We start from the raw sequence: 21117 nt of genomic DNA, 5'->3' as shown, positions 1-21117 counted from the left end.
ACCTTGTATATATAGCATTACATGTTATTTATTTAACAACATTTCATCAAGGAGAAACACTAGAACTTTAAAGCCATTCAATATAAGTTTTACATTGAGAATAATGGGAATTTTTAACTAAACCTGCATCACATACATAACTGATAAATGATTTTTGAGCTAGAGAACACACAGCCTGTGAGTTTAGAGCTTAATTGTATGGTTACATTCAAACCATAATTTTTTCCTGTGTGTTCCGCCCTTCTTGTTTATTCTGGTGTTCTTTACTTTGTTTTAATCTATATGTCCGATTATAGAATAGAAATACATACCAAGAGAGTGATTGAGGCTATTATTTGATTTTAGCTCACTTATCCCAAAATAGCCTACCCTTTACATCACCGTTGTTAGCCCCTTGAGCCTGTAAATCCCCTTTTATTCTATCAGCCACATTACTAGCCTTAAGCAGAAAGACAAAATAAAAATCCCAAGTTGAATCCTTGGTTAGCTTAAGATAGGAAGTATGTATGGTTTAAATGTGGGAAAACCTATTGGGAACATGAATGATAAAAACAAAAGGTAGAAAAGTTGAAAAGAATAAAATAACTCAAATAAACAGTTTTGGGAAGCATGCTCATGTAAAATCAAAATAATTGAATTATCATGTGCATTAAAAAAAGTGTTATGAATAAAGGGGACACAAAAAGAATTCCCCAATTATGAAATAAAGCAATACACATGGGATAAAAATAAATATTGAGATATGAGCATGTAACATCAAAAGTGAGAAAATATGGAAAATAGGTAAAGAAGCTTTGATTTAGAAAGTATGTATGTTAGGGGAGATCTTAGTCTAATTAAGGATTCACTTATTAGCTCACTTAGCCTTATACATATACCCTTACCTTTACCTTGGCCCCATTACAACCTTACTTAAGACCTAATGATTTTTGGTATGACTATATTCTATGATTGTTGATTGGTTAGACGAAGAACAAAGTTATGGAAAGTAAGAATAAAAAGAAGAATAGAGAGATTAACCCAATAAACACTGAGTGATTAGAGAGTAAACACAAAATTCAGTGAGGGTTCAATAGCTCATTAACATATATCTCTGCTGAAATTATTAATTGTCTTGCAAGTTTTTTTTAAAATGTTTTTCTCTCCCATCTCAATTGTAAAGGCACTTTATCACTATCTAAGGCTTGACTATATATATATATATATATACATGACTCCTTGAGAATGTGAATTAATTTAACTACATGCAAGCTTTATATTCAAGTGAATAAAAACAATTAGAATTGTATATATATATGTTTCCTATGCTTAAAAAATTAATTATTTTAATTACCCTTATTATCATTCGATGCAGTGGTTAGTGTGTTGAGTAGTTTCAGATATTCTAAGGCAGGAATGACTCAAAGGATGGAAAGGAAACATACAAAAAATGGAAGGAAGGCACAAAACGGAGTTTTTGGAGAAACTGGCATCCACGCGATCGCATGGGCGGCGCGGACGCATGCCAAGCGCGAATCAACAGCGACGCGGCCGCATGACAAACGCGACCGCGCGCCTTAAGCAAAACACATATGACGCGGCCGCATGACTGACGCAACCGCATGACAAGAAAAGCTCCGAATGACGTGACCGCGTGACCCACGCAGACGCGTGACAGAGGCCACGCACCAGAAATTGTAGAAAATGTTCCCAGTGATTTCTGAAGCCCTTTTTGGCCTAAATCCAAGTCCAGAAGGCATAAACCAGAGGTTATGAAGTAAGGGAATGCATCCATTCAAGGGAGCTCGCCAATTTAGTTACTTCTCATGAATTAGATTTAGTTTGGAGAGAGGTTCTCTCATCTCTCTCTTAGGATTTAGGATTTCTCTTAATTTTAGGAGTGACTCTCGATCCCAGGTTTAATGTTCCTTTACTTTAAGCTTCCCTTTCACTTTTATTCATTCCATTACTTTAGTTGATTATTTACTTTTGCCATTTAATTTATGAATTCTTCTATGTTCTAGATTATTTGAATTAATATTATTTGAGGTATTTTAGTTTATTATTGCTTTCTTTTATTTATGTCACCATTGTTTTCAATCTGAAGACATTTTTATTCCAGCAAATTTACTTTTTCCCTTTTCGTCTTGGTTAAGAAATCAGTAACTCAGGAGTTATCTTAGCTCAACATAATTGATAACTATTATCATTGCTAATTGAATTGACTTTCAATAATCCCAATCTTTTCTTAGGAAATAAATAGGATTCGAAGGTCAAACTAATTAATCCCTTGACTTTCCTTTGCTTTAGCAAAGGTTAACTAAGTGGAATTAAGATTCAATCTTCTTTATTATTGAGAAGGGTAACTAATTTGGACTTCCAATTTCTCATCCCTTGCCAAAAGTTTGCTTTACATTATTTATTTATTTTAATTTCTATTTAAATTATTTGTCGTATTTGTTCCTCATTCTTGAAACCCCGAATTTACAATCTCCATAACCAATAATAAGAACATACTTCCCTGCAGTTCCTTGAGAAGACGACCCGAGGTTTGAATACTTCGGTTAACAATTTATTTAGGGGTTTGTTACTTGTGACAACCAAAATGTTTGTATGAAAGGACTTTTGAAGGTTTAGAAACTATACTTGCAACGAGGATTTATCCGCAAATTTCTAGACCACGCAAAAGTTCTCTTGTCATTTGCCTAACTGTATAACATGCTTAATTGCTTCTTGAATTACTTGATATACATGATTATACTTGTGTTTTACTTGCATATATTAATTGTGTTTTTTACTAGAATTGAGGAGGTTCGGTAGGTGGTGGCAATGGGACCGCATGGAGGTTAGGCTGGTGAAGGCTGTGGGATAGCAGAGTGACTGTTAGTTTAAAAATCCCCTAAGATAGAATACCCCATTTCATTATGGTTATAAGTGACGGCTTGAATTAGTTATGTTTTAAGCTTGAATATTATGTTTGATATAAAGTTCTAGGATTGCCTCTGGCATCTCAGAATCTTATATCTTACATTACCGGGCACTATTACCATACTGAGAACCTCCAGTTCTCATACCATATTCTATTGTTATTTTTCAGATGCAGGTCGTAACCCACCTCAGTGAGTTACATGATGGTGACAGAGCAGAGGATCTTTATTATATTTTGGAGTCATTTTGGATATTTTGTTTAACATTCTCACTGTTGTATTTTATTGCCTTAGAGGCCAACTTTGAGAGAGATATTGTATATGTTGTTAACTTTCAAAATTCTATTATGCTGTATATAACTAGTCGGCCTAAACTCCACGGGCTGAGGCTAGTATTTTATGACTATTATACTTATATATCTACATATATCTTGTTATCTTGTATCTGTATCTTATCTTTTACGCTTTTAGTTATCGTGTGAATGTTTTGCGCTTTTGTAATTCTGTTTTTGAGCTTATTTCTTCATCGGGCTTCTAGAATTACTATCTCATTCTATATATATATATATATATATATATTATTGTATAAGCCTTAGAATTGTCGTGACCTTTAATTATTTTTGCTTTAGGGTGTTACATTTAGTGGTATCAGAGTGATTCTCCTCGTGAGCCTGAGGGATGGACCGATTGTGCTTCATAGCATACTCTGTGTCTTTTTCTTTCATGCTATTTAGGTTATCTGCTTGATATATGTATGTCATGCTTGTTTATGAGTGCCTTTTTGGGATAATTGAAGCACTAGGCTTTTGATGTTGAGACTGATCACCTTGATATCGACTGTTTGGTGTAGACAGGAACCCTAATGGCTACTCATAGACGAAGTCGTACACGTACGTGAGGAGGAACTAAGAACGACCAACCGGCCGACAAACCATGCTGAGTTTATGGTGGCAATGACTAATTTGGCAAATACGATGCAAGCCAACGCTGCTGCGAGTATGCAAGCTGTGGAAAGGATGGGTCAACCAATGGGAAACGAAAATGGAGATGGGAATGGAGACAGAAATGGAAAAAGAGACAGTAACAACTTGGGAGGTGTTCCGATGACCTTGGCTTCATTCCTCAAGGTTCATCCACCAACTTTCAGAAGGTCGACCAACCCTACTGAAGCAGACAATTGGTTCTAAGCCATGGAGCGTGTCCTACAAGCCCAGCATGTCCCTAACAACCAATTTATGGAGTTTGCGGCGTACTAACTTTTAAGAGAGGCTCAACATTGGTAGCAAGGAGAATGCCGATTACTACAACTTTAGAACACCGACTTTCCTTGGGATCTGTTCCAAACGGCTTTCTACAAGAAATACTTCCATGAATCAGTAAGAGAAGCTAGGGGAGTTGGAGCTTATGCAGCTGAAGCAAGGCTCATTGTCCGTGGCCGATTACACTAGTCGGTTTGAGGGGCTCTGTAGGTTCTCTAGGGTATGTCAAAGTGCCCCGGAGTCCTATGAGAACTGGAAGTGTATAAAGTACCAAGGAGGATTAAAGGACAACATCATGACGGTTGTAGATCCTTTTGAGATTTGACTCTTTTCCGAGTTGGTGAACAAGGCCCGAGTGGTTAAAAAGTGCGCTAAGAAGGTGGCATTAGCAAGAGATACCCGGGGAGGAACCAACACCAGAGGCCGAGGCAAATACTTTTCGTCGAGAGGTCTGAATTTCAAAAAGGATGGACATGCACCTGAACACCCTCAAGGTCAAGGGGGCTTTAGGAGGAACAACTATGATCAGTACCAGCATGCGAAAGGGAGAAGTAAATAGAGTAAGACTTTGCTGGATTTAAGTTGTAACCGTTGCGGGCATTTTTATCCTTATGATTCGTGCAAGTTGGGTATAGGTAGATGTTTTACATGTGGGTTTCCTGGACACACGACGAAGGATTGCCCTCGTAGGAGGAATTTGAATGTGGGTCAGAATTAACAACAAGGTCAGGTGTTTGCTGTGAACGCCAATGATGCTGCTAAGGCAGATCCTTTGATGAGAGGTAACTGTTTATTTGGTGAGAAAACATTGGTTGCATTGTATGTTACTGGAGCTTCGCATTTGTTTATTGCATTTGATAAAGTTGGAGAACTAGGATTAAAAGTGTTAGAATTAGCTTTTGATTTACATGTGCATACCCCATATCAAACGATTATGACAAAGTTAGGTCGTAGGCAAGTATCTTTCAAGCTTGAGTATAAAGGCTTTGTTCATGATTTAATCTGTTTGCCAATGGTTGGGTTGGAGATGATTTTAGGGTTTGATTGGATGTCCAAGAATTGGGTATTGTTGGATTGCTTTGAGCAATCAATATGGTTTTTTCCGAAAGGAGAAGGTGGAGCAGTGGTAGCTGAGGGTTATTACCCGAACTCTGTGTTGGTGAACTATAGTGGAGAAGAGTGTCAGGGTTATATATTATTGGCTCCAAGTGCGTTAGGTGATGAACAGAGGTTAGGTCAAATTCTGATAGTTAAGGAGTTTCCAGAAGTGTTTGATGCCAGGGCATCTTAGCTAGTTTCACAAGCCATTTTTAGTTTTTTTTAGAGTAGTTTCATGCATTTCTTAGGCAATAAGTAAGTATTCGGATGAGAAATTCATGCTTTTCTTGATTCAATCAAACATTGTTAATTTTGTGCATTTTTATAAGATTTATGCAAAGAATTGTTTGATGATATGAATGATGCATTATCTTGTGATTAAGGCAATACTTTGATGCATTTTGTTTGGTTGATGATAGGTAAGAAGAAGCTAAAAAAAGGGAAGGCAAAGAAGCAACAAGAAATCCATGAAAGGAAGCAAAGAGAAGCAACGTTGGAGCCAAAGTTGGTGCTCCAACGTTGCTGGAAACGTTGCTCCTCACAGCCTAAAGGGGTATACTTCAAAAAAGAATAACTTGAGCTACAGAGCTCCAAATGAGATGATTCCAAAAGCATTGAAAAGTATGAATCTAGAGCTTTCCAAGCATATATGGCACTACATGGTGGGTACTTAATTTGAGGGAGAAAACTTTCCCCGAAAGTGCAAAGATGAACATAGTATCAACATGTAGTAAGGCTAGCTGACCTCGACATCTTCCATGGAATATAACTCGAGTTGTAGAGCTTCAAACTACTTGCTTCCAACGGCATTGAAACGTAGACATTCAGGGCTTTCCAACAATATATAATAGTATGGGGTGAACAATGCTTTTGAGCTCCAGAATCTGGTGTTTTCGACCACGTTGGTGTGCCAACGTTGCCTCCAACGTTGCACACCGACGCCAGCGACCCTGTCTTCTTCAAAGGAGCATAACTTGAGTTGCAGATGTCCAATTGAGATGATTCTAGATGGGTTAGAAAGCTAACATTTAGAGCTTTCCAACCATTTATAATCGTCTATAGTGGGCATGAAATTGGCAACGTTGACAAGAGGACAAAGTAACGGCTTGATGTGCAATTTCCCCCAACATTTTGCTTGCTGGAAATTGAAAAAAAGACAATCCACGCATACGCGTACGTGACGCGCATGCGTGGATGTGCCAACGTTGGAGGGAGTATTTGTAGTCCAACGCTAAGGCCAACGTGCGCGATGAGAAGGCAAAATCTGGTATTGGAAATTTTTGCATCCACGCGCATGCGTAGCTTACGCACACGCGTGGATGCGTATTTTGGACCCAAATGCGCAAACGCACAAAGCACGCGTATGCGTAGGTAGAAGAACGTTGGCACTCCAACGTTGAGTCAAACACCAATGACAGCAACCAAAACCCATTTTTCCAAAGGGACGTTTGACTCAACGTTTGCCCAAAAACATGGACTCAAACATTGATATCTGAATTGCACAATTGACACCTCTCTCTTCTCAGCTGCATTGGGAGCCAATCCATAATCAACGCCAAGGCTCACATCCAAATACTTGATCCAATTGATGATGAGAAGAAGGGTATAAATAAAAGGACTATTGAAGATTGAAGGAGCTCTCGGGAGGCCCTAAAGGGGCTCTGGGGGTTCAGACCAAATTTCATTTCCTGCACTTTTTCTTTTAGTTTCTGTTTTCTTTATTTTTCTTTCTTTGTAATTTGAATTGAGCTATGAAAAACTAAACTCCTTTCATTGGGTTACGGAGCTCTGTGTAATTCAATGGATCAATATTAGTTTTCATTCTTCTTCTTCTTTCTTTTCTCTTGATTTTACTAGAAAGCTTTCGTTCTTCATCCAATTGGATAGTTGTCTTGGGAAAGAAGCTATTCATAATTGGATCTCCTCTGAACCTTGGAAGAGGAATGAGGAGATCATGCTAGAAATGCTTTCTCACATTGGATTAGATTGGGGTTTGGATGGATATAGTGACATGTAATCCTACCAATACTATGATCTATGAATTTGTGTGGTATAATTAGTGACCAAACTTCATCTCTTCCCATGAGCACTTAAATCAAGGAATTGGGCAATTGTTCATGCTTAGAGAGATTAGATTGCCAAGGAATTGGGATCTAATCACCTTAGATTGCCAAGGAGATCAATGAATGCATTGATTGAGGAAGAGATAAAAATGAATTTGATCCAGAGAATTATCACATCTCCTGACCCCAATGAGCTTCCCCATCTCTGATCTACCCATTCTTTTATATTCTGCTTTTTTAATTTCATGCTATATCCCATTCCCTTTTAATTTCTTGCAATTTAAGATTCTATCATTTATTTTCTTGCAAATTTAATTTATGTTAGTTAATTCCTTGCAATTTAAGTTTCCCGCCAAATTTACATTCTGCAATTTTCAACTAATTTTGATTTCGCTCAACTAGCACAATTCTCCAATTAACATTGATCAACTAACCAATCCCTGTGGGATTCGACCTCACTCTACAGTGAGTTTTTACTTGACGACAATCCGGTGCACTTGCTGGAAGAAAATTTGTTGAGAGGCAAATTTTTGCGCATCAGTGTTCCCAGAACATATTCCCAATTTCCCTCCTCAAAAGGAGATTGAATTTGCTATTGACATGGTGTTGGGAGCCGGACCAGTGTCAATTGCACCGAACCGAATGGCTCTGGTAGAGCTGGTTGAACTTAAGACTCAGTTGGAAGAGCTTCTGAATAAGATGTTTATTCGACCGAGTGTATCTCCATGGGGAGCGCTAGTTTTATTGGTAAAGAAGAAGAATGGAGGAATGCGACTTTGTATGGATTACCGACAGTTAAACAAAGTGACTGTGAAGAACAAGTATCCATTGCTAAGGATAGATGACTAAATGGATCAGTTGCAAGGAGCTGGGGCATTTTCAAAAATTGATTTAAGATTCGGTTACCATCAGATAAGGGTGAAGGAGGATGACATTCTGAAAACTTCGTTTAAGACGCGCTCTGGACACTACGAGTTTGTGGTGATGTCCTTGGGTTGACGAATGCACCCGCTGTGTTCATGGATTACATGAACAGATTATTTCGTACCTTTTTGGACAAATTCATGGTGGTATTCATAGACGACATTTTAGTTTACAAAAAGACGGCAGAAGAACATGAAGAGCACTTGAGGACTATGTTGCAAATCCTGAAAGAGCATAAATTATAACGAAATTATCTAAGTGTGAGTTTTGGAAGGAAGAGGTGAAGTTCTTAGGCCACGTAGCGAGTAAGGACGAAAGAGCGGTGGATACTTCGAAAGTGGACGTGGTAATGGAATGGGAGAGTGGTGCACGGAAATTAACTCTGCACAACTGAACCAACAAGTGCATTGGGTCGTCCAAGTAATACTTGAGGTGAGTCAGGGTCGATCCCACAGAGATTGTTGTTTTGAACCAAGCTATGGATACCTTGTAGATCTTATTCAGGCAATTAGAAAAGATAGTTTGTTGAGATAAACGCATAAAACAGGAATAGGGATGACGTTACTTAATTTGAGTAAAACTAGTGATAAGAGAACAGTTGAGATTCGGAGATGCTTCATACTTCTGGATCAACCTTTCCTACTGTCTTTCTCCAACTGTGAGTGATTCCATCTATGGCAAGCTGTAAGTGATCAACGCCGGTTTAATGGCCGCCAATCTTCCTCCCTCAGGCCGAACGCCAGGTTTAGTGTGCACCTAACCTGAATGAGGGTGAAGCTCCTGCAGTTCATCCCCTTGATGATCCTACTCAAAACGCCAAAGACAAGGTCGAATCTTTTGGATCAAAGAATTATGTGCCTTTGGTTCTAGACTCTACCACAAAGACCCTAATCTCCCCATACCTCGGTTGAACTGGTGTCTCGAAAAGTCCCCAATGAAGTTGTGGATTAGCCGTCTAAGAGATGTATAATCAAGCTGGTGGTTCAGTGATCTCTTGTTACAGACTCACACTGAACCCATGAAGAATGAAGATGAGTGTCACGGATCATCCCATTCATATGGTTGAAGAACGAAGATACATCTTAGAATAGAGTCACACACGAATTGAATAGAACAGTAGTACTTTTATTAATCCATGAAAATCAGCAGAGCTCCTAACCTTAACCTTAGGTGGTTAGTGACTCAAACTATACATAACAGTGTTCGAAAATAATGGGGGAGGAAGAAGATCCTAAACATGGTTGATCTTCTCCTATATATACTAATCTAATAACTAAGGATTACAGAAATAAGATAAACTAAGTTGATAGTGCGAAAATCTACTTCTGAGGCCCACTTAGTGAGTGTTTGGGATGAGCAAAGAGTGTCTCTACGTGCTAAGACTCCCTAGGGGCGTTGAACGCTGGCTACAGGTCCCCTTTTGGGCGTTGGACGCTAGCCACCCCTTTGTGGGCGCTGGACGCCAAGACTGGGGCTGGTGGTTGGCGTTGAACGCCAGTTTTGGGCCTTCATTTTTGAAACATAGTATGAACTATTATATATTTCTGGAAAGCCCTAGATGTTAGCTTTCCATATCCATTGATAGCACGTCATTTGGACTTCTGTAGCTCCAGAAAAGCTCCTTCGAGGGCACGTAGGTCAAATCCTGACAGCATCTGCAGTGCTTTCTCTGTCTCTGAACTAGACTTTTGCACAAGCTTCAAAAATGTAGAATTTTGAACTAAAACCTATGAAAACTTAATGAAAATTAAACAAAACATACTAAAAACTATATAAAAACAATGCCAAAAAGCGTATAAAATATCCGCTCATCAGAACACCAAACTTAAACTATTGCTTGTCCCCAAGCAACCAAAAACAAAGTAGGATAAAAAGAAATAGAAGGATGCAATAAATCTCAGAGTTCTCAGTGAAGCTCAGTTTCAATTAGATGAGTGGGACTAGTAGCTTTTTTATTCTGAATAGTTCTGGCATCTCACTTTCCATTGAAGCTTTGAATAGTTGGCATCTTTAGGAGCTTAGAATCCAGATGATACTATTGATTCTCTTAATTAAGTTCTTTTTTATTCTTGAACACAGCTTCTTTAGAGTCTTGGCCGTGACCCTAAGCACTTTGTTTTCCAGTATTACCACCGGATACATAAATGCCACAGACACTTTAACTGGGTGAACCCCTTACGATTGTGACTCAATTTTGCTAGAGTCTCCAACCAGTGGTGTCTAGAGTTCTTAAGCACACTATTTGCTTTGGACCACGACTTTAACTGCTCAGTCTCAAGTTTTTTACTTGACACCTTCACACCATAAGCATATAGTTAGGGTAGCAGCTCTTTTGAACTGCCTAGGCTAAGATATTTCTTTTAGGCCCTTCTAACCATTGATGCTCAAAGCCTTGGATCCTTTTGCCCTTGCCTTTTAGTTTAAAGGGTTATTGGCTTTTTGCTCTTGCCTTTTAGTTTTAAGAGCTATTGGCTTTTTCTGCTTTTTATTTCTTTCCTGCTTGCATTTTTTTTCCATATAAGCATATATATTTTTTTTTCTTTTATTGCTTTTTTTGCTGCTTTTTCTTACTTCAAGAATCAATTTTTGGATTTTTCATATCATCAATAATATTTCACTTTTATCATTATTCTTTCAAGAGCCAACATTCTTTACTCCAATATAAAAAATGCACTGTTTATTCATACATTCAGAAAATAAAAGCAATGCCACCACATTATATAATTGAACTACTCTTAATATATAACTTGAAATTCATGTATCTTACTTTTTTTTTCAATTAAAAATTTTCTTTTAAGCAAGGTGAGGGATTCATGGAGTATTTCATAACTTTAAGACATAATGACAGATGATCATGCACTAGAAACAGACAATAGAACAAAATACATGGAAAACAGAAAAATTAACATAGGCAACAGGGGAGTAAAGGGAATGAATCCCCCTTTGTGATGGCAGCCACTACTCCTTCTGAAGGATCCAATGGAGTGTTTGATTTTTTCTATGTCACGCCCTGGCCTTTGTTGTTCTTCCTTCATAACTCTTTTTCCTTCTCTCATGGCCCATTGATCTTCTCTTATGTCATGGAGAATAGTGGAGTGTTCTTGATGTTCTATCCTCAGTTGACCCTTGCTGGAGCTCAATTCTCCTAGAGAAGTGTGCAAATGATCCCAATAGCCTTGGGGGGGGGGGAGGGGAATGCATCCCTTGAGGCATCTTAGGGATTTCTTGTTGAGATGGTTGCACAGGTTCTTGTGCATTCTCTCTTACATGCTCCATCCTCTTCTTAGTGATGGGCTTGTCCTCCTCAATAGGAAAGTCTCCTTCTGTGACAATTCTAGCTGAATTGCATAGATGACAGGTAAGGTGAGGGAATGCCAACCTTGCTAAGGTGGAGGGCTTCTCAGCTATCTTGTACAACTCTTGAGGTATTACCTCATGTACCTCCACTTCACTTCCAATCATGATGCAGTGAATCATGATGGCTCTGTCTATGGTCACTTCTAACCGATTGCCAATGGGGATGATAGAGCGTTGGATAAATTCCAGCCATCCTCTAGCTACTGGCTTGAGGTCAAGCCTTCTAAGTTCGATAGGCTTGCCTTGAGCATCCCTCTTCCACTAAACTCCTTCCACACAAATGTGTGTGAGGACTTGGTCCAGCCTTTGGTCAAAGTTGACCCTTCTAGTGTAAGGACGTGGGTCTCCTTGCATCATTGGCAGATTGAGCGCCAACCTTACACTTTCTGGGCTGAAATCCAAGATACGCCCTCGGACCATAGTGTGCCAATTTTTGGGACTTGGGTTCACACTTGTATCATGGTGTTTAGTGACCCATGCATTAGCATAGAACTCTTGCACCATTAAGATCCCAACTTCTGGGATTGGATTAGTTAGGACTTCCCAACCTCTCCTCCGGATTTCTCTTCGGATCTCCGGGTACTGATTCTTTTTTAGCTTAAAGGGGACTTCAGGAATTACCTTTTTCTTTGCCACTACTTTATAGAAGGTCTTGATGGGCTTTGGTGATGAATCTCTCTATCTCCCATGATTCGGAGGTGGAACCAACTGCTTTCCCTTTCCTCTTCCTAGAGGATTCTCCAACCTTGGGGGACATTAGTGCGGAATTTAGAGTCCACAAACTAACCGGCAAGTACACTGGGTCGTACCAAGTAATACCTCAGGTGAGTGAGGGTCGATCCCACGAGGATTGATGGACTAAGCAACAATGGTTAAATGAATTACTTAGTTAGACAAACAGAAAATAGTGTTGAGGGTTCAAAAAGCATTAAACAGAAGACAGGCAAATAAATAAGTTGGGAATAAAATATGGAGTGGCAGTTAAGGCTTCAGAGTTATCTATTTTTCAAATTGAATTTTCTTATTAATTTATTTTAATCATGTAAGATTTAATTCATGGCAACTATATTTGACTAGACCCTAATTCCTTAGACCTTTCTAGTCTCCTCTAACTTTCATCAATAGCCAATTCCTTGGTCAATTAATTCCAATTAGAGGGTGAAGTTCAATTTTAGTTATATGCCACAAAAATCCTAATTACCCAAATATAAGAGGATTATATGTTATGTATCCCGTTAAATTCAGATAAACTAGAAATTTAGGAGAATTTGTTTTCAAGCTGTTGTTCAAGTAAAGATCTTTTCCAAGTTATACAAGAATTCAATTAGAAAAAAGGTCATATTTCCGTTCCACCCAAATTCATAAAAATAAAGAATGAAAACAATTCTTGAAATATAAATCACTACATAAATTAAAATATAAAAATAATAGTATCAATCCATACAATAGACAGAGCTCCTAACCTTAACAATGGAGGTTTAGTTGCTCATGGTTCAGAGTGAAAACTAGGATTCTGGTAAACTATGAATTTTGGGATGAGATGGAATAATCCCCCAGAAGAGAAGTTTCTTTTCCCTTTTATATATAATCCTAATTAATTTAAAATCTAATTTCTAAAATTAAAATAATATCTTTTCCTAAAATAAAATTTAAATTTAAATCAGAATTAATTAAATAATCCGCGCCTTGTAACGTGGGGACCACTTGGCTTTATTGGATCCACGCCTAACTTGGCTAAGAGCTGCGCCTAACTTCATGCTGTTCACCACACAAGGTGCCTTACTTGGACTGAAGAGGAGGCAATGCGCCTTACTTGGAGGAGAGCAAATGTTGTGTGTTGTTGTTGTTTCTTGCGCCTAACTTGAGACTCAAGTTAGGCGCAGCCTTGGCAGAGTTGATGGAAAAGAAGTATAGACTATTATGTATCTTTGGTAATTTCTAGAAGTTAGCTTTCCAAAGCCACTGGAATCACGTCCATTGGACCTCTGTAGCTCGAGTTATTCAGGTTTGAGTGCAGAGAGGTCAGGGTTGACAGCATCATTCGCCTTCTTCTCTTTTTCTACAGAAACTCCATCAAATCCATCCGAATGCTACCTAAAAGAAATAGAATTGCACACAACTCAAAGTAGCATCCATAGTGACTAAAAGATAATTAATTCTTGATTAAACTCAACAAATTAAATACAAATTCACTAGGAAAAGATAGGAAAGATGCTCACGCATCAGCCATAAGTGTGAATGGAAAGCAAAAAGCAAGGCTTTTCCAACACCAAACTTAAAAGCTTTGCTCGTCCTCGAGAAAATTAAGAAGAAAAGACTATAAGAAGAAGGGAATAGGAGAGATGGAGGGAGATAGTGGGTTCGGCCAAGTGAGATTAGTAGTGTATGAATGGTGTGTGTTGGAGAGGTGGTATGATAGGTTACTTATAGGGGATGGGATGGGGTAGGGTTTGGTTATGGGAAGGGAATTCGGTGGGAGATTTTGAATTTGAAGTGCTGGGGGTTATGATGGTTTTGGGAAGTGATATGGATGCGATTGGGTTAGGTTTATAGGGAAGAGTGTGTAGGGAAGAGAGAAAGTAAGAGGGAGAAGAAGTGGGGTAGGTGAGGAATCTGTGGGACCCATTGATCCTGAAGGGTTAGGGAATTCATGTTCCCTGCCCCTTGTGGGCGTTGAACACCCAGCTCTATGCTTCTCGCTGGCGTTCAATGCCAGCTATGTACCTCTAAGTGGGCATTGAACGCCCTTGAGGATGCTCCTGCCTGGCATTCAACGCCAGGTTTCTGCCCCATCACTGGCGTTCAACGCTAGTAACGTACTCCTTGGCCGACGTTCAACGCCAGCACTATGCTCCCTAGCTGGCGTTCAATGCCAGCAAGGTCTCTGCTCTAGGGTGTTCTGTTTCTAGCTCTGACTGTTTCTGTTTCTATTCTAACTACTGCACATGATCATAAACTCAAAGAAAACATGAAAATTAACTGAAATAGCTTAAATATAAATAAGAAAACATTAATTATTGATGGGTTGCCTTCCAGCAAATGCTTCTTTAACATCACTAGCTTGATATTTAGCTCCTTATGGAGATGGATAGGGGCTCAGAATTTTGCCCCTTACAGTAAATTTCTTGCATGTGCTCTCATGGATAAGTTCCACATGTTCCAGAGACAGGATCCTGCACACAGTGTGTGGAATGACTGGATTGTCTGTGAAGACAACTCTCATGCCAGGTGAGAGGCCTTCAGTGGGGATCTTCTTGTCCCTCCAACCTTTAGGTACTTTCTTCTTAGTACCTTTGTTCTTAGTGCTTGATAATGGCTGCCCAATACCAAACTTAGAATTGGTTTCTGGGGCTCTGCATAGCTCTGCACTGAGAGAGAAGGTTGAAGCACTTCATGTTTATAAATGGTGCTTCCTTCAGCTGAGGTAGAATAAGGTTTATGAACCTTGAATACAAGACAGTCCTCATTTAATTGCAGGACTAGTTCTCCTTTGTCTACATCAATCACAGCCTTGGCTGTAGCTAGGAAGGGTCTTCCAAGGATGATGGATTCATCCTCTTCCTCCCCAGTATCTAGGATTACGAAGTCAGCAGGAATGTAAAGGTCTTCAACCTTCACTAAGTCATCCTCTACTAGTCCATAAGCCTTTTTCATGGACTTGTCTGCCATCTCTAAAGAGATTCTTACAGCTTGTACCTCAAAGATTTCCAGCCTCTCCATTTCAGAAAGAGGCATGAGGTATATGCTTGACCCTAGAACACCCAGATCCTTATCAAAGGTCATGGTACCTATGGTGCAAGGGATTAGGAAGCATCTAGGATTCGGCTTCTTCTGAGGTAACTTATGCTGAACCAAGGCATTGAGCTCTTTGGTTAGCACTGGAGGTTCTTCCTCTAATGGCTCTGTGCCAAATAATTTGGCATTCAGCTTCATCAAAATTCCTAGGTACCGAGCAACTTGCTCTTCCCTAGTTTCTTCTTCCTCATCATAGAAGGAGTACTCCGCAGATTCTATGATCTTCAACCAAGCATTCAAGGGAACTTCAATGGGCTCCTTATGAACCTTGGGTTCTAATAGTTCTTCAATATGGAAGTTCTCAGTGGGCTGAGGGTTGCCAACTATCCCTATTGTGGTGTTCAATGCCAAAACTTATGTTTCTTTGGGCATTGAACGCCCAGCTTGAATACCTTCACTGGAATTCAATGCCAGTTATTTTGCCTTTTTGGGCATTGAACACCAGTAAGGAGACCTCTCCTTACTGGCGTTCAATGCCAGAATTGGGGGATCATTGGGCATTGAATGCCCAGCTACTACCCCATAGCTGGCATTCAACGCCGGCTTCTCTGCCACTTTGGGCGTTGAATGCCTAGTAGGGGCTTCCTTACTGGCGTTCAACGCCATATTAGGTGCCAATTTAGGTGTTGAATGCCCAGTAAGGTCTTCCTTACTGGCGTTCAATGCTAAATAATCCTCTTTAGATTCAGCCTCAGCCTCTGTGGTGATGGCCTTACACTCTTTTCTTGGGTTTACTTCAGTTTACTAAGAAGAGTGTTAGGAGGAGTCTCAGGGATTCTCTTGCTCAGCTGACCAACTTGTACCTCTAGATTTTTGATGGAGAATCTTGTTTCAGTTATGAAACTATGAGTGGTCTTGGAGAGCTCAAGACTATGGTTGTTAAAGACTCTGCTTAGAAGTTTCCATCTATTGTTGTGAAGATGGGAATGGTGGTCTGTTGTTGATCCTATTCTGGGTTCTTCCACCTTGATTATTGTTGAAGCCTTGTGATAAACCCCGATTTTGTGGTTTATCTTGTGCTTAATTTGGGGGATTTTATCAACTTTTCTCACATTTATTCAATGAAATAGCATGGTTTTGTAATTCTCCCTTGATTTGTGCCTAAATGTGAAAACATGTTTTTTAGGACTTAAAATAGCTAAATTTAATCCACTTTAATTCCATTCGATGCCTTGATATGTTTGATAAGTTATTTCAGGTTCATAAGGCAAGTATTGGATGGAAGAAGTGAGGAGAAAAGCATGCAAGTGGGAGAACTCATGAAGAAATGAAGGAACCGTAAAGCTGTCAAGCATGACCTCTTCGCACTCAAACGACCATAACTTGAGCTACAGAGGTCCAAATGAGGCGGTTCTAGTTGCGTTGGAAAGCTAACATCCGGGGCTTCGAAATGATATAAAATTTGCCATATGTTACTTCGTGCTTAGGGTCGCGCACGCGCCATGTACACGTGCATGCCGATGCTGCTCGTGGGTCCACTTTAGTGAAATTGCCCCCAGCGATTTCTAGCTCATTTTGGGCCCAATCTAACTCATTTCTGATGCTATTGAACCCAAGGATTGAAGGGGGAATGAACCAAGTAGTCATAGTTTAATTTTCATCATGTTCTAGGAGAGAATTCTAGAGAGAGAGTCTCTCTCCTCTCTCTAGATTTAGGATAGAAATTAGGGTAGAGTTAGGTTAATCACTCCCAAATTTCTCTTTCAATTCTTGTTTTTATTTCAATTCTCTTTATATTTTAGTGTTCTATTATCTTAATCTTCTTATTTTCTCTAGTCATTTTCTTATTTTGCCCTCTTTAATGTTGGTGAACACTTGTTGGATCTTGTTTACATTTAATAAAATTTAATGTTGATGTTCTTTTAATTGATGATTTGGATTGTTGATTTACTTTTCTTGCAATTGGTAGTTGTTAGATTTTACTATTTCTTGTCATTTATTATGATTTCCTTTTATGCCTTCCAAGTGTTTGATAAAATGCTTGGTTGGACTTTAGAGTAGATTTTGAGCATTCTTGGCTTGGAAAGAGTAATCGGGCAATCTTGAGTCATGCAAACCCAACTTATGTTGGTGATCTAGAGTTGTTAGCTAATATTGTTTCCATTGACGCTAATCTTTTGCTAATTTAATTAGTAAGTTGATTAGGACTTTTGGATTGAGATTAGCTAGTCTTGTTAGACTTTCTCTCATGGAAGATAATATGATACCTTCTTCCAATGTTGGAGATGACGTAATAAGATAAATTCTTGTTATTATTGTGGTATGATTGATTAATCTTGTTTGACTTTCTCCCTATTTATTGGAGTTGACTAAATAAGATGAATTAATCATTGCATGACTAGGATAGAAAGCCTATGATCTCAACACTTGCCATGAATGTCTCTCTTTATTAATTGCTTTCTTTAATTGCTCATTTTACTCTTCTTGTCATTTATTTTGTTGCCCCTCTTATCAATCAAACCCCCTTGCATTTTTATAGCCAATAATTGAGCACTTCATTGCAATTCCTTGTGAGACGACCCGGAGTTCAAATACTTCGGTTAATTTTCATTGGGGTTTGTACATGTGACAAAACCATATTTTAATTTGATGTGAGAGTTGTTTGTTGGTTTGGGGTTATACTTGCAACGAAATTCTTCTTTCTAGAAGAGAAATTCCTAACCAACACAATTTTTACCATCAACTTGCGGAGGCTTCTGTTGATCCTTCCACGAAAGGTTAGGATGGTTGATGAGCGGATAATTTATACCCTTTTTTGGCATTATTTTTACATAGTTTTTAGTATGCTTTAGTTACTTTTTATTATATTTTTATTAGTTTTTATGCAAAAATCACATTTCTGGACTTTACTATGAGTTTGTGTGTTTTTCTGTAATTTCAGGTATTTTCTGAATGAAATTGAGGTACTTGAGCAAAAATTTGATTCAGAGGCTGAAAAAGGACTGCAGATGTTGTTGGATTCTGACCCTCCTGCACTCGAAGTGAATTTTCTAGAGATACAGAAGCCCAATTGGTGCGCTCTCAATTGCGTTGGAAAGTTGACATTCTAGGCTTTTCTACAATATATAATAGTCCATACTTTTTCCGAGATTCGATGGCCCAAACAGGCGTCCAAAGCCAACCTAAAACATCTTGGCATAAAACGCCCAAACTGGCACCAGAATTGGAGTTAAATGCCCAAACTGGCACCAAAGCTAGCGTTTAACTCCAGGAATAGCCTATGCATGTGAAAGCTTCAATGCTCAGCCCAAGCACACACCAAGTGAGCTCCGGAAGTGGATTTCTGCACTATCTGCACTTAGTTATTCATTCTCTGTAAACCTAAGTTACTAGTTTAGTATAAATAGCACTTTTTACTATTGTATTCATATCTTAGGCTATCATAGATCATTGATGCACGGAAACTTGTCTCTCAACAAATTTTTCTTCGGCAAGTATACCGAATTGTCGTCAAGTAAAAACTCACAATAGAGTGAGGTCGAATCCATAGGGATTAACGGATTAAGCAATCAATGGTTAATTGATTATCCTAGTTAGACGAATCAGATTGGAGTGATAAGCAACAAGGAAATGTAAATGGCATAAAAGTAAAGAAAGAAATAAAGTGCAGAAAAGTAAGATGGCAAGAAAAGTAAATGTAAGAACTAAAAATAAAATGAACATCGGGATCAAGAGATATTACAATCCTCTGGATCAAGTTCATTCTCATCTCTTCCTCAATCAATGCATTCATTGATCTCCTTGGCAATCTTAAGTGATTGGATCCCAATTCCTTGACAATCCAATCTCTCTAAGCTTGAACAATTTCCCAATTCCTTGATTTAATTGCTCATGGGAAGAGATGAAGTTTGGTCACTGATTATACCACACACATTCATAGATCAAAGTATTGGTAGGATTAAATGTCACAATATCCATCCAACCCCCAACCTAATCCAATGTGAGAGAGCATTTCTAGCATGATTTCCTCATTCCTCTTCCAAGGTTCAGAGGAAATCCAAGTATGAGCAATTTTTCTTTCGAGACAATTACCCAATTTGATGAAGATCGAAAGCTCTCTAGTAAAATCAAGAGAAAAGAAAGAGGAAGAAGAATAAGAACTACAATTGATCCATTGAATCACAATAGGGCTCTCTAACCCAATCAAAAGAGTTAGTTATTCATTGCTCTACCAAAATAGAAAAGAAAGAAAGTGCAGAAAAATAAAGATGAAGATTAAAACTGAAACTGAAACTTCAAAGTTCATAAATGAAAAGTAAAACTAAAATTTAACTACTACTAAGAAAAAGAGAAAAGGAAGAAGAGTATAGGAGGGGAGGGAGTCCGAAGACCCCTCTTCAATCCCCCGATTGAATTGAATGTTAAAACTAAGGCCTTTATATAGGCTCTCCTAAATTACAAAATGAAATGAAACTAAAAGTAAATTACAATTAAATGAAAATCCCTATTCTAGATGCTTCTTGTGACCTTGATTGGTTGACACTTGTGGGCTTCCTTCCTTGTGGTTGGGTGGTCCTTGAAAGAGAAGTGAATCAAGTTGAGGTTCAGGTGCTAATCGTTAGTGCTACCGTTAGCCACACTAACGCTACAAGTGTGGCGTTAGTGCTGAAGTTAGTGTGGCTAACGTCACACTTGCTACCAGTTGGTATTTTTGGGGCTTAAAAGATGCCTCTGGTTTGTACTCCAATTTCATGCCCACTATAGAGTATTATATATCGTTGGAAAGTTTTGAATGTCCGATTTCTAATGCAACTAGAATCACCTCAATTGGACCTCTGTAACTTAAGTTATGCCCCTTTGAAGGGGACAGGGTCGCTAGCATAGTCGCTGGCGTTATTGGCAAAATTGAGTGCCAATAACGTTAGCGTTCAGGAGATTAATATTGCCAGGTTCTGGAGCTTAAACTTAATGTCCACCGCATACTATTATATATTGTTGGAAAGCCCTGGATGTCTACTTTCCAACGCTTTTGTAACCGTATCATTTGGAGCTCTACAACTCGAGTTACACTTCTTGGAAGATGAAGAGGTTAGCTGGCCTTACTACAAGTTGATACCATGTTCATCTTTGCACTTTCGGGGCAGGTTTTCTCCCTCAAATTTAGTGTCCACCATGTAGTGCCATATATGCTTGGAAAGCTTTGGAATCCTACTTTCCATTACCACTGGAATCACCTCATTTAGAGCTTTGTGGCTCAAGTTATTCTTGTTTGAAGAAGGTATGGTCAGGCTGCCGGGTGAGATTTTGCCCACGTTAGTGTTCACGTTAGTGGCACTAACGTGGCCACTAACGTAGGCCTTCTTTGCTTCACAAACGTTAGTGGCATTCACTTTTTCCACTAACTTTCACAGCTGCCTCCTTTCTTCCACGTTAATGCCCACGTTAGTGGCACTAACGTGACCATTAACGTGGGTGTTCTTGGCTTCGCAAACGTTAGTGGCGTTCACTTTTTCCACTAACGTTGGAGTTTCCCTTTCCTTCCACGTTAGTTCCCACGTTAATGTAACTAACGTGGAAACTAACGTGGGTCTTCTTGCCCTTCGCTAACGTTAGTGATGTTTACTTTTACCACTAACGTTCCAAACTTTCCTTCCTTCCACGTTAATGGCCACGTTAGTGGTACTAACGTAGCCACTAACGTGGCTCTTCTCTACTTCTTGTTACCTGAAATCAATCAAACAAAGTACATCAAAGTCTTGCTCTTAATCATGAGAT

General features: G+C 38.9%; 1 protein-coding gene across 1 annotated transcript; it reads left to right on the top strand.

Moving 5' to 3' along the window:
* The first annotated feature begins 3859 nt into the window (after positions 1-3859).
* Positions 3860-5456, top strand: LOC107607263 (uncharacterized). The gene is made up of 2 exons (XM_016309235.1): positions 3860-4033; positions 4896-5456. Exons 1-2 carry the CDS (start codon positions 3860-3862, stop codon positions 5454-5456), a joined length of 735 nt encoding a protein of 244 aa, XP_016164721.1.
* Positions 5457-21117: the final 15661 nt, after the last annotated feature.

This window comes from Arachis ipaensis, chromosome B7 (genome assembly GCF_059453495.1).
Source record: "Arachis ipaensis isolate K30076 ecotype BB chromosome B7, ASM5945349v1, whole genome shotgun sequence".
Lineage (NCBI taxonomy): Eukaryota > Viridiplantae > Streptophyta > Magnoliopsida > Fabales > Fabaceae > Arachis > Arachis ipaensis.
Note: the sequence above shows the minus strand (reverse complement) of the source record. Positions and strands in the feature narration are given on the sequence as shown.

Excerpts from the sequence above, each read along its gene's own strand:
- LOC107607263 (XM_016309235.1), top strand. The coding sequence starts at position 3,860 with ATGACTAATTTGGCAAATACGATGCAAGCCAACGCTGCTGCGAGTATG. Across the intron at positions 4,034-4,895 it reads CCTTGGCTTCATTCCTCAAG|GTGTTTGCTGTGAACGCCAA; the intron begins GTTCATCCACCA and ends CAACAAGGTCAG.